We start from the raw sequence: 12114 nt of genomic DNA on the forward strand, positions 1-12114 counted from the left end.
TAACAAAAGAATTGGAAGTGGCTGCGTGTTGGGATATTTTTCCTTAATAGGAGATTAGCCAACTACCTGGAAGTTGGCAACCCTAATTCAGTCCCAGCCGAGGAGTTGGGGTTGTGTTGCATAGTTTTTCCTATTTGTATGGAGTTCATTTTTTGTATGCTGCTCTAAGTTCTCAGTGGGGAGAAAAGCAGGCTAGAAACCCATCGACAAATAAACAAACAAAAGGCTGTGGTCCTGCAGCCAAGCCATCACCTCGCAACGGTTCCTAACTAACAGATCCCACAGGCAAGAGAAAGGTGGAAACGCCTCGCCCGCAATGAGTCCAGGGCAGTCAAGGGGTTCCCAAGAGCGGGCAATGGTCCTGCAGGGGTCTCCTCTCCAAAGGTGGAGGATAGCAACCTACCTGCGCTCTCACAGTTATATCCTTCTTGTAACTCACACATTAATCTCACGTAAGTGACTTACAGTCACTTACAGCACGTGACCTGGATAGCCCAGGCTAGCCTGATCTCGGCAGATCTCAGAAACTAAGTAGGGTCGGCCTTGGTTAGCACCTGAATGGGAGACCACCAAGGAATACCAGGGCGCTATGCAGAGGAAGGGAAAGCAACCCACCTCTGTTAGTTTCTTGCCTTGAAAACCTTACAGAGTTGCCATAAATCAGCTGTGACTTGATGTCACGAAAAAGAAGAAGAGTTGGTTTTTATATGCCAACTCTCTCTACCACTTAAGGAGGAATCAAACCGGCTTACAATCACCTTCCCTTCCCCTCCCCACAACAGACACCCTGTGAGGTAGGCGAGGCTGAGAGAGCTCCAAGAGAGTTGTGACTAGCCCAAGGTCACCCAGCTGGCTTCATGTGGAGGAGTGGGGAAACAAATCCAGTTTGCCAGATTAGCCTCTGCTGCTCATGCGGAGGAGTGGGGTTCTCCAGATCAGAGTCCACCACTCTTAACCACTACACCACGCTGGCTCTCCCAAAGTGACTTACAGCACAATTCTATGCAGAGTTAATCCAGTCTACACCCATGGAAATGAATAGGCTTAGACAGGAGTAACTCTCCTTAGGATCGCACTGTTAGCTAATCTCTGGTCTGGCCCAGTTTTGCTCCTTTCCTCCCCTGAAGCAGGCTTCCTGTGGCCCCAACACTTAACAAAGACCCCTCGGATTAGCCTCCTTTGATTCAACCGGACTGGAGGAAGGAGAAGCTGAACTGGCTATTGAGACAAGTTAAGAGAGAGCCGCCTCCAGCTTTAGATCACCCCGGGTTATAAAGCAATTTGGAATAAGTCCTCTCCTTACGGTGCTAGAAGGCCGGCCACAAACTTCACCAAGCGGCCTGATCTCCTGTCAATATTGACCAAGCCCTGTGCTAATATTTGAGGCCACACATTCACTACCGGCCAACCCAAGCCTGTTATAAATTCAAGGCAGAGCATGCTGGGTGATGGAAGATTTGATCAGAGGAGGCCAACAATGGGCTACATGGAGCCCTTATTCTTTATAGCCTCCTACTGGTCCTGTGGGACATTAAAGCTTCCATGAGCTCCCACCTAACCCACTAGGGTCAGCCTACCACAAGTGAGTCTCAGCTCACTGTCCAGGGCTGCACTTTCAAAGGGGTGGGTGCTTTGATTTTGGAAGCAGATCAAAGGCAATCCCCGCCTTCTCTCCAGTACAACTTTGGAGTATTGGCTGTTTGGGAACAGCAAAAGGATACTGGAAGGGTTCTGCAGGCACCAGATTCTAAGCCAGGAGGTACAAATTTGAGATGGAGGAAGAAAACCCTTAATTCGCATCATTTAAGTTTTCTCTACTTCATTTTCTCTACTTCATTTACTTTCAAGTGGCAGGTTAGATTTGTTTTGTTTTGCAAGAACAAGGGAGGAAAAAATAAAAGGAAAGAAGGACACAGAGTGGGCCATAAGGGGGAAGTGGCAGAAAAAAAAGCAGCCACCTGGCAGAAACTGAAAAGAGATATTTCACGTGTTCAAGGTCCATCCCTGTCTGCTTAAAGCCTTGCCATTTTCAATACCAGATGTTGGATTTGGAGCCTGTGCAAACCTGTGAGTGTGGTGGAGGTGGAAAAATGCCATCGAGTCCCTGCTGACTTATGGCCACCCTGTAGGGTTCCCAAGGCAAGAGAGGAAAAGAGATGGTTTGCCATTGCCTGCCTCTGGGCTTCCTCGGTGCTCTCTCCTCTAAGTACCCACCAGGGAAGACCCTCTTTAGCATCAGAGACCTGATAATATTGGGCTACCCTGGGCCAGCCAGGTCAGGGGTGAATGCAAAAAAGAAAAAAAGGGGGGGAAGACAGGAGATAAGAGAAAGCAAGCATGGCAACAGAGAGCCAGCATGGCGTAGTGGTTAAGAGCGGTGGTTTGGAGAGGTGGACTCTGACCTGGAGAACCGGGTTTGATTCCCCACTCCTCCACATGAGCAGCGGACGCTAATCTGGTAAGTGGATTTGTTTCCCGCTCCTACACATGAAGCCAGCTGGATGACCTTGGGCTAGTCACAGCCCACCTACCTCACAGGGTGTCTGTTGTGGGGAGGGGAAGGGAAGGTGATTGCAAGACAGTTTGATTCCTCCTTAAGTGGTAGAGAAAGTTGGCATATAAAAACCAACTCTTCTTCTTCAATGGTAAAGAGTCCAATGTGTCCATCACTGTTAACAGAAGGATCCTTAAAGCTCTACTACTCAGCCAGATGGAAAAGATGAGTAGAGCCCGTTGCGTCATGTTCCTCCTTCAGGCTTTGGCATGTCTACTGATGGGGGGGGGGGCGCTGAGCACAAATGGGTGTCTGGCTGTTCCAAGCACCTGGGAGGGAAGCCGCATCTATCTGGCCAGAATCGGGCTCAAACTCATTTTGCCTGCCAGGACTGCAGTTGATTTTGGACTGGGCGGGGGGGGGGAGGTTACTAGGACGTTACAGTGAATTAAGTAATGCCCTTGTGCTTGTTCCTGCATAATACCAAATCTGGGAGCCAGCACAGGTAGCCGTTAGAGCAGGGGTGTCAAGCGAGGGCTGGATATGACGTAAAAGTTTCTTGGTCGGGCCGGGCCATGCCTCGCCAGCCCAGATCGAGAGTGGGGTGTGTGTGGCTGCCTCAGCTGGCTAGTGGGCCTGTCTTTGGAGGTCTTTAAGCAGAGGCTAGATGGCCATCTGTCGGGAGTGCTTTGATTGTGGGATCCTGCAAGGCGGGGGGAGGGTTGGGGTCACTGGGGATATGGGGGGAGATAGTTGTGAATTTCCTGCATTGTGCAGGGGGTTGGAGTAGATGACCCTGGTGATCCCTTCCAACTCTGTGATTCTAAGAGCTCTCAAGGGGCCAGATCCGGCCCGCGGGCTGTATGTTTGACACCCCTGGGGTAGAGTGTTGAACTAGGATCAGGAACAGCCAGGTTCAAATCCCCACTCTGTAGTGCTAACTGTGTAACCGTGGGCCATCATTGTCTCTCAGCCTACCTCACAAGTAGGGTTGCCAACCTCCAGGTACTAGCTGGAGATCTCCTGCTATTACAACTCATCTCCAGCCAATAGAGATCAGTTCCCCTGGAGAAAATGGCCACTTTGGCAATTGGACTCTAGGGCATTGAAGGCCCTCCCCTCCCCCAAACCCCACCCTCCTCAGGCTCCGCCCCAAAAACCACCCGCCGGTGGCGAAGAGGGACCTGGCAACCCTACTCACAAACTGGTTGTTGTGAGGATAAAACAAAAGAGGAGAGAACAATGTTATAAGCATAGGGAAATTGGGGGGGGGGGGCAGAAAGGATGTGAGGACATATGCCCAGGCTTCCTCTACTGACCCGCAAGGGTGTAAAGGTAGTCATTTCTGCTCTCACATCATCCTCTAGGTAACCTTCTCTCTGTAATCAGATATTATACTTGGAGTTCTGTGAATTAGCTCATCCCTAGCTGTTTTCTTTTTTTAATAAGATGTACAGGGCTCAATTTGCATCAGGACCATTGTGTGGGAAGGAGAGGCCTTCCCCTTCTGCCACTTGACCAACCTGAAATCACCCTGGGGAACTACCGTTGGCCACATTGAGGTAAACGTACATCACTGTCTACCTGAAGAAAATACTAGGGTTCCCCCCCCCCACATATGCTATCAAGAAAAAGAGAGGACCTTCTGAAATTCCAATAAAACTCACAGTTATTGATAGCAATTTGAAAAACAGGTTTTTAGAGGGACTGTTTTGCATTCTTCCTTTTGGGTAAATAGGTGGGTGACGCAGTAGTCCCGAGCGGCAAACATAAGCTCCGTAGGGCCATTTCGGATCAGAAAAAAGAGCTGATGCAGGGAAAGCTTAAACCCCCTTCTTCCTTCCATGCTGCAGTTCCAATCAGAACTGGGAACCCACGCAGTTGCTTTTTAAAAGGAAAACGAAACCTGTTTGGGAGCTCATTCACGCGTAGGGTTGCCAGGTCCCGCTTCACCACCGGTGGGAGGTTTTGGGGGCGGAGCCTGAGGAGGACGAGGTTTGGGGAGGGGAGGGACTTCAGTGCCATAGAGTCCAATTGCCAAAGTGGCCATTTTTCTCCGGGGGAACTGATCTCTGTCGGCTGGAGATCAGTTGTGATAGCAGGAGATCTCCAGCTAGTGCCTGGAGATGGGCAACCCAATTCATGCAACTCCCAGTGTCGAGTGTATTTAGTCCCTTGAACGCTTACAAAAGGGGCTCAATTTGCAGGTCCTTTTACATGGGCATCCTTCTCTCCTGAATAATCCTGGCAACAACATCAATACTGCAGATAAGAGTGGTGGCCCAGCAGCTGGGCCAGGAGTGTTTGCTTCCCCTCTCACTCCAGATCAGGAAGCTGGCATTTGCCTCCCTGGATTCCTTTGACGCCTTCAGTTATCTTGCTCTCTCTTTCCTTATTATCTTCACTATGGCTGAAGTGAGTCAACAATAGCCTTGGGGACTCCCAACTCTCTTAAAAAAAAAGCGATTAGGTAAAGAATAGCAAGGTTATAATCTCCAATGGGTGCAGTACAAAGTTGCATAGAGTGACCCGTGGGTGACCCAAGCTAACCAGCCAGGAAGCACAGCTGAAGTACCTTGGGAAGAAGGAGTTCCCAGGGTATTTCAGCTGTGCTTCCTGGCTGGCTAGCTTGAGCCATCCACAGCAGCCTCTTGCCCTCCCCATCCCAGTAACTGTATTGACTCACGTTCCCATAACCAGTCAGGAAGCACAGCTGAAATACCTTGGGAAGAAGGCGTTCCAAGGTATTTCAGCCGTGCTTCCTGGCTGGCTAGCTTGAGTCATCCACAGCAGCCTCCTGTCCTCCCCACCCCAGTAACTGTATTGACTCACGTTCCCAGCACCTCCCGGAACTCATAGATCTCCCGGATATCTTCGGCTCGTTTCTTCCAGCTGGGTTCATCTTCCTCCAAAGGCATGGTTCTTCCCTGGCTGAATCGGATGGCCCAATCTCCAGCTGGCCAGGAGCGGAGGGACAGGAAGATGAGGCAAACTCAGGGCCTATGTAGGCAAGGACAGGCGAGGTATTAGAATATGGGAAGCTGAAGACAGAGGCCCAGGTTGCATTCCCCAGATCTCAGGACTCCCAACAAGAATGGGAAAGGCAAAGCAAAATAAGGGTAGAGGAAGCCTCGCATATCTCAGTTCTGAGAAGAAGAAGAAGAAGAAGAAGAAGAAGAAGAAGAAGAAGAAGAAGAAGAAGAAGAAGAAGAAGAAGAGGAAGAGGAGGAGGAGGTGGAGGTGGAGGAGGTGGAGGTGTTGTTGGTTTTTATATGCCTTCTTTCTCTACCACTTAAGGGAGACTCAAACCGGCTTACAATCCCCTTCCCTTCCCCTCCCCACAACAGACACCCTGTGAGCTAGGTGGGGGCTGAGAGAGCCCTAAGAGAGCTGTGACTAGCCCAACGTCACCCAGCTGGCTTCATGTGTAGGCGTGGGGAAACCAACCCAGTTCACCAGATTAGCCTCCGCCGCTCATGTGGAGGGAGTGGGGAATCAAACCCGGTTCTCTAGATCAGAGTCCACCGCTCCAGACCACCGCTCTTAACCACTACACCATGCTGGCTGGAGGAAAGAAGAGAAAGTATTCCTGCAATAGTTCTCCAGTGTGTGTGAATACACAACAGTGTAACTGTATTTTTATTCACCAGTGAAATAACCACTGCACCACTTTTACCCAGCAGGTCTCTGAGTTGGGTTGACAGGTGTGGTCTGGGAGTTCTGTGCTTCTCAGGTACCTGCAGGCCCGAGTCAGAATGAGACCACAACACATGCGGTAAGGGGGCCTGAACCTCCCCCCTGCACTGTTTCCCTCCAGGAAACTGAAAAGATACCACAGAACTACTATTTGTCCCATTGGGGAAAGTTCCACATAGCCCCTCAGCAGATGTTAAGCTTTTTCAGTGGGTCAAATAATAGTTCTCCAGGGCCATTTCAGGTCAGGAACACTGTGTGTGGGGGGGAATCTCTCTACCCCCTCACCCCAGAAGTTATGGACCTAATTCAAATCAGGCCCATACATGCCTGGCAATCCATAGGGTTGCCAGGTCCCTCTTTGCCACCAGTGGGAGGTTTTTGGGGTGGAGCCTGAGGAGGACAGGGTTTGGGGAGGGACTTCAATGCCATAGAGTCCAATTGCCAAAGCGGCCATTTTTTCCAGGTGAACTGATCGCTATCAGCTGGAGGTCAGTTGTAGTAGCGGGAGATCTCCAGCTACTACCTGGAGGTTGGCAACCCTACAAGGCAGAATTCTGAAACCATGCCTGTCAACCAGACCCCAGGACCTACCTGGGAAAAGGATATTGTGTGTTTCGGCCCTCAGATCATCACATTCATACAGAGCTGGAGCAACCTGTTCTTTCCCAGCAAAAGGCTCCAAGGCCGTTGATCTAGGCCAACAAATGGACATTCTTAGGCGAAGCAGTTCAGTATTAGACGGGTTACTTACAGACCTCGGTACTGAATCCAGGAACCCATGAAGCTGCCTTCTACTGAATCAGACCCTCAACCCATCAAAGTCAGTATTGTCTACTCAGACCGGCAGCGGCTCTCCAGGGTCTCATAGTATTCCTATTCCAAAATCTTCAAAAGTCCCCCTAAGCCACTGGTTCCCAACTGGGGGTCCGCGGACCCTCAGGGGTCCGCGAGAACTAAATTAAGGTCCGCAAAACAAAGTTATAAACCCATAATAAATTATTATTTTCAATTAAAAGTTCTCCATTATAAAAATATATATTCAAATATTATTCTAAGTTTAATGTTTAACTAACAGTTATGATTAAAGTTTATTTTCAAATTGTTGGAATTTTTATTTTGAACCTTGGGGTCCCTGCACCGAACAAAAAAGTCCTAGTGGTCCCTGGTCAAAAAAAGGTTGGGAACCACTGCCCTAAGCACTCCACTGTTTACCGCTACCCTCGGTGACCTCAGAGCAGCTAAGGCGTCCGACCAAGCACTGGGTGGCCTTTCCAAGCAGGTGTAGCAGCGGCCACGGCCAGAGCGAAGGCTTTCTTTCGCTCCGGCTCATCTCAGCCCATTCCCTGCTATTGTTCTTCGCTGTTATGCCCTTAAGCCTAGACTTTAGCCTGTTTAGCAATATTACTGCCATCACCATGGCAACAGCCATAGTTTCCAACCCCGCTGAAAAGACAGCTCCCGGGTTTGCCCTACCCTGTGTCTCCCGGGGCCAGACTTGCCCGTTCTCCCCGCCCCGCCCCTTGAGGGCCAGGCCCCAGGCCCTGGTGGGAGAGCCGGCCAGCGTCCGCACAAAGATCAGCAAGCAGCGACGGACGCTCGTGCGGAGGCTGTACGGAAAGGTGCCTTTTTGCGGCCGAAGCGCTTTACTTCCTTGCCGCCTGCACTTCTGCCCCAGAATCAAAAGGCAGGCTTCAGTTAAAAATACATACTGCTCGCACATGCTCTAAAAACACCATTACGTAATAGCCGTTTTCCCTCCTGCGCAGGAAGGTCGCTTTCAGTGAATCAGTTTGAAGGCTGTTCCTCTTTAAAGGAAGGTCTTTATTCTCTCAGGGCCGAGCGGCGTACACAACTCTTTGGAGTGCTTCCATGCATTGAAAATGTCCTGCTCGTGGAGAGCTAGCAGGGCTGGAAGAAAGCTTCGGGGGCCGGGCCTCCTCCGGTGTGGCGCCTTGAAACCCCCAGCTTTCAAGGACCGCAGCATTTGACAAATAGGGTTGCCAACTTCCGGGTGGTGAAGGAGAAAAAAGACACCTCTGTACTATTATCCGGAGGATGAGAAAACCAGTACAGGAGCAATGCTGCTAACAATGCCGATATAGTATAGCTACATATACACTTTACAGTATGTGGTAAAGAAACCACCCACCACACATACATTCAGTACAACAGTGGATGTACAAAATTTCCACAGCTCATTTGAATACCATCAGGTAAGTATCAAATAAGTCCTTTGAAATAACTATCTTAGTCTTTTCTCAAAACAGATGCTGCAAGATGAACAGTCAAGGAGAATACGATCGTTTCGGAGCACAAGGGCTCAGTTCTTCATCAGTTCTTCAAAAGATGCAATGCATGCAATCATATATCAACATGCATGATACCAGGTTTCAAAGAATAACCTTTTCCAGAATAAAGTGCATAATACTTCCCCAGAGGGGTAAGATGCTGAGTTCCTTCCACTCCTGAACGCCACTTGAGTCCTTACCAGGAGTGGAAGGAACTCAGCATCTTACCCCTCTGGAGAAGTATTATGCACTTTATTCTGGGAAAGGTTATTCTTTGAAACCTGGTATCATGGATGTTGATATAGGATTGCATGCATTGCATCTTTTGAAGAACTGATGAAGAACTGAGCCCTTGTGCTCCGAAACGATCGTATTCTCCTTGACTGTTCATCTTGCAGCATCTGTTTTGAGAAAAGACTAAGATAGTTATTTCAAAGGACTTATTTGATACTTCCCTCATGGAATTCAAATGAGCTGTGGGAATTTTGTACATCCACTGTTGTACTGAATGTATGTGTTGTGGTTGGTTTCATTACCACATACTGTAAAGTGTATATGTAGCTATAATATATTGGCATTGTTAGCAGCATTGCTCCTGTACTGGTTTTCTCAACCTCCAGGTGGTGGCTGGAGATCTCCTGCGATTACAACTGATCTCCGGCCGATAGAGATCAGTTCACCTGGAGAAAACGGCCGCTTTGGCCATTGGACTCTATGGCATTGAAGTCCCTCCCCAAACCCCGCCCTCCTCAAGCTCCGCCCCAAAAACCTCCCGCCGGTGGCGAAGAGGGACCTGGCAACCCCACTGACAAAGCATGTTCTAGTCCACAAAAGCTTAATGTTTTTTATTCTGTGTTGTGAACTGCCCTGAGCTCTGCCTTAGCAGGGGAGGGCAGAATACAAATTATTATTATTATTATTATTATATTATTATTATTATTATTATTATTATTTTGCTAGAATAAACACATGTGAATCTTTAAGGTGCCACAAGACTCCTAACCTGCTGGTCTGCCATCTACAGGATGTTTTCATTAAAAAATGAGGGAAATATTCAAACGCAATCTTCCACCCGCATTCTGAAACGGCATCGTCCCAGCAGGACCACAGCAGGCTGTTCTTCTGAACGCGTCGCTGGCTGCACGTGAAGGGAGTATTAAACTCCACATGTTAAACTGAAATATAACCGTCTCTGTGAATTTAAGGAACAGGAGTCGTTGTTTCACCTCCCACCTTGTTAGGGCCGCTCATTGTCCCCTAACAAGAGCCAAACCTCCACCTCTCTCCAAGTTCCACGACCCCTTTCTCTAACCCAGCCTTGCAGACATATTTTCACCATCTGCCCAGACTGCAATCGATTCTACAAGCACGTGAGACAAATCAGTCATCCTCCCATGCCATACAGTCAGGTTGCCACTGGGCAGAAACGTTGGCTGCACAGTCATTTTTTAAAAACCCGAAACATCAGCAGGGTTGCCAGGTCCCTCTTTGCCACCAGTGGGAGGTTTTTGGGGCACAGCCTGAGGAGGGCGGGGTTTGGGGAGGAGAGGGACTTCAATGCTATACAGTCCAATTGCCAAAGCAGCCATTTTCTGCAGGTGAACTGATCTCTATTGGCTAGAGATCAGTTGTAATAGCAGGAGATCTCCAGCTAGTACCTGGAGGTTGGCAACCCTATCAACAGGCCATTTTAAACTAGCATGCATTCAGATGAATTAACACCTGTGGTAGAACAACATTTTTACCATCCAGAGTAACATTATTCCCCTGGTGGAATTATCCAGTCTAGGCACCTGTGTGTGTGTAAAGTGCCTTCAAGTCGCAGCCGACTTATGGTGACCCCTTTTCGGGTTTTCATGGCAAGAGACTAACAGAGGTGGTTTGCCAGTGCCTTCCTCTGCACAGCAACCCTGGACTTCCTTGGTGGTCTCCCATCCAAATACTAACCAGGGCTGACCCTGCTTAGCTTCTGAGATCTGACAAGATCAGGCTAGCCTGGGCCATCCAGGTCAGGGCAGTCTAGGCACCTAGCAGCTGGTAAATGCCAGTGGCAATTCAAATGGAAGAAATAAATGGCATAGATTCCTGGCAGAGCTTAGCTAAGAAAGCACCGTTAAGGCCAGATCTGATGTGAATAAGGGGACGGCTTGTTGGATATCCAGCGTGGTATAGTGGTTAGGAGTGGTGTTCTCTAAGCTGCAGAACCAGGTTTGATTCCCCACTCCTCCACATGAGCAACTGACTCTAATCTGATGAACTGGATTGGATTCCCCACTTCTCCACATGAAGCCAGCTGGGTGACCTTGAGCCAGTCACAATTCTCTCTGAACTCTCAGCCCCACCTACTTCAACAGGTGTCTGTTGTCGGGAGAGGAAGAGAAGGAGATTGTAAACCGGTTTGATTCTCCGTAAAAGGTAGAGAAAGTCGGCATATTAAAAATTCTTCTGTTTTGGGCTGATTTGAGTTTTTAAATTAGCAATCCAGCATGAGCCTGTTCTATGTATGAAAGAGTACGATAGAAATGATTTGAATAAAACGACGTTCACGAGTCAATGGTGCCCAGTTGTATAATTTCAGATTCCCCCCTCCTTTTTTATCCCTAATCAGCAAGCTGATTTTTAACAAGATCATATTCCAAACTGAGGGACGAAGGGTTGGCAGCGTGGCTCCACCCAAATTAGACACTGCACAGTAGATGTATATAAAATCCTTTTGATGGGATTTTTAAAGAAACGAAAAGCAGCTGTGGGAAACTGTTAATTTGAACAGGGGAATTGGGAGGGCAGCAGGGACTGCTTAGCTGTTTCACGATTTTCCTCTTCAAAACCATCCTCTCTGGTTATGTGGGTGGAGGGATGAAGACCAGGATGGCTTCCTTCTCCATCCATGGTCACACCCTCTTTGGTAGCTACGATTCCTCCAGAGTTGGGAGAGTCAGGAAAATTAGAGTCTGAAAGCCAAAGGCCCAGGCTGTTGCCTTCTGCCTAGTGATCCACCCCAGCCTGAAGACAGGTGTACCTTCCACTGGTGACTCCTTCACATACATGACATACATGAAGTTGCCTTATACTGATTCAGACCCTTGGTCCATCGAAGTCAGTATTGTCATCCGCAGTAGCCAAGTCAGTAAGTGAACACACTGGTACTATCTGGCTCCCCTTCCCTTAAGGGGAGGGGCTGTGGCTCAGTTTGTAGAGCATCTACTTGGCATGCAGAAGGTCCCAGGTTCAGTCCCCGGAATCTCTAGTTCAAGGGACTAGGCAGATAGGTGATGTGAAAGACCTCAGCCTGAGACCCTGGAGAGCTGCTGCCGGCCTGAGTAGACAATACTGACTTCGATGGACCAAGGGGTCTGATTCAATAGAAGGCAGCTTTGTGTGTTAGAGAATTTGCTATTTGCGGGAGGGGCCGTGGCTTAGTGGTAGAGCATCTGCTCGGCATGCAGAAGGTCCCAGGTTCAATCCCCAGCATCTCCAGTTAGAGGGACTAGGCAAGTAGTGATGGGAAAGACCTCTGCCTGAGACCCCGGAGAGCTGCTGCCAGCCTGAGTAGACAATACTGACTTCGATGGAGCAAGGGTTTGATTCAGTACATGGCAGCTTCATGTGTTCGTATTTCAAACCTACAGTAATAGA

At 48.9% G+C, this 12114-nt stretch overlaps 1 protein-coding gene across 1 annotated transcript in view; it reads right to left on the reverse strand.

Moving 5' to 3' along the window:
- Window positions 1-5490, reverse strand: part of CAMK1 (calcium/calmodulin dependent protein kinase I) — a 40131-nt gene extending 34641 nt beyond the window's left edge. Inside the window, exon 1 of the mRNA XM_056860027.1 lies at window positions 5327-5490. Coding sequence (XP_056716005.1) covers window positions 5327-5412 — 86 coding nt within the window. The 5' untranslated portion in view covers window positions 5413-5490. The remainder of the gene's footprint in view (window positions 1-5326) is intronic.
- Window positions 5491-12114: the final 6624 nt, after the last annotated feature.

The sequence above is a fragment of the Euleptes europaea genome, chromosome 1 (assembly GCF_029931775.1).
Source record: "Euleptes europaea isolate rEulEur1 chromosome 1, rEulEur1.hap1, whole genome shotgun sequence".
Lineage (NCBI taxonomy): Eukaryota > Metazoa > Chordata > Lepidosauria > Squamata > Sphaerodactylidae > Euleptes > Euleptes europaea.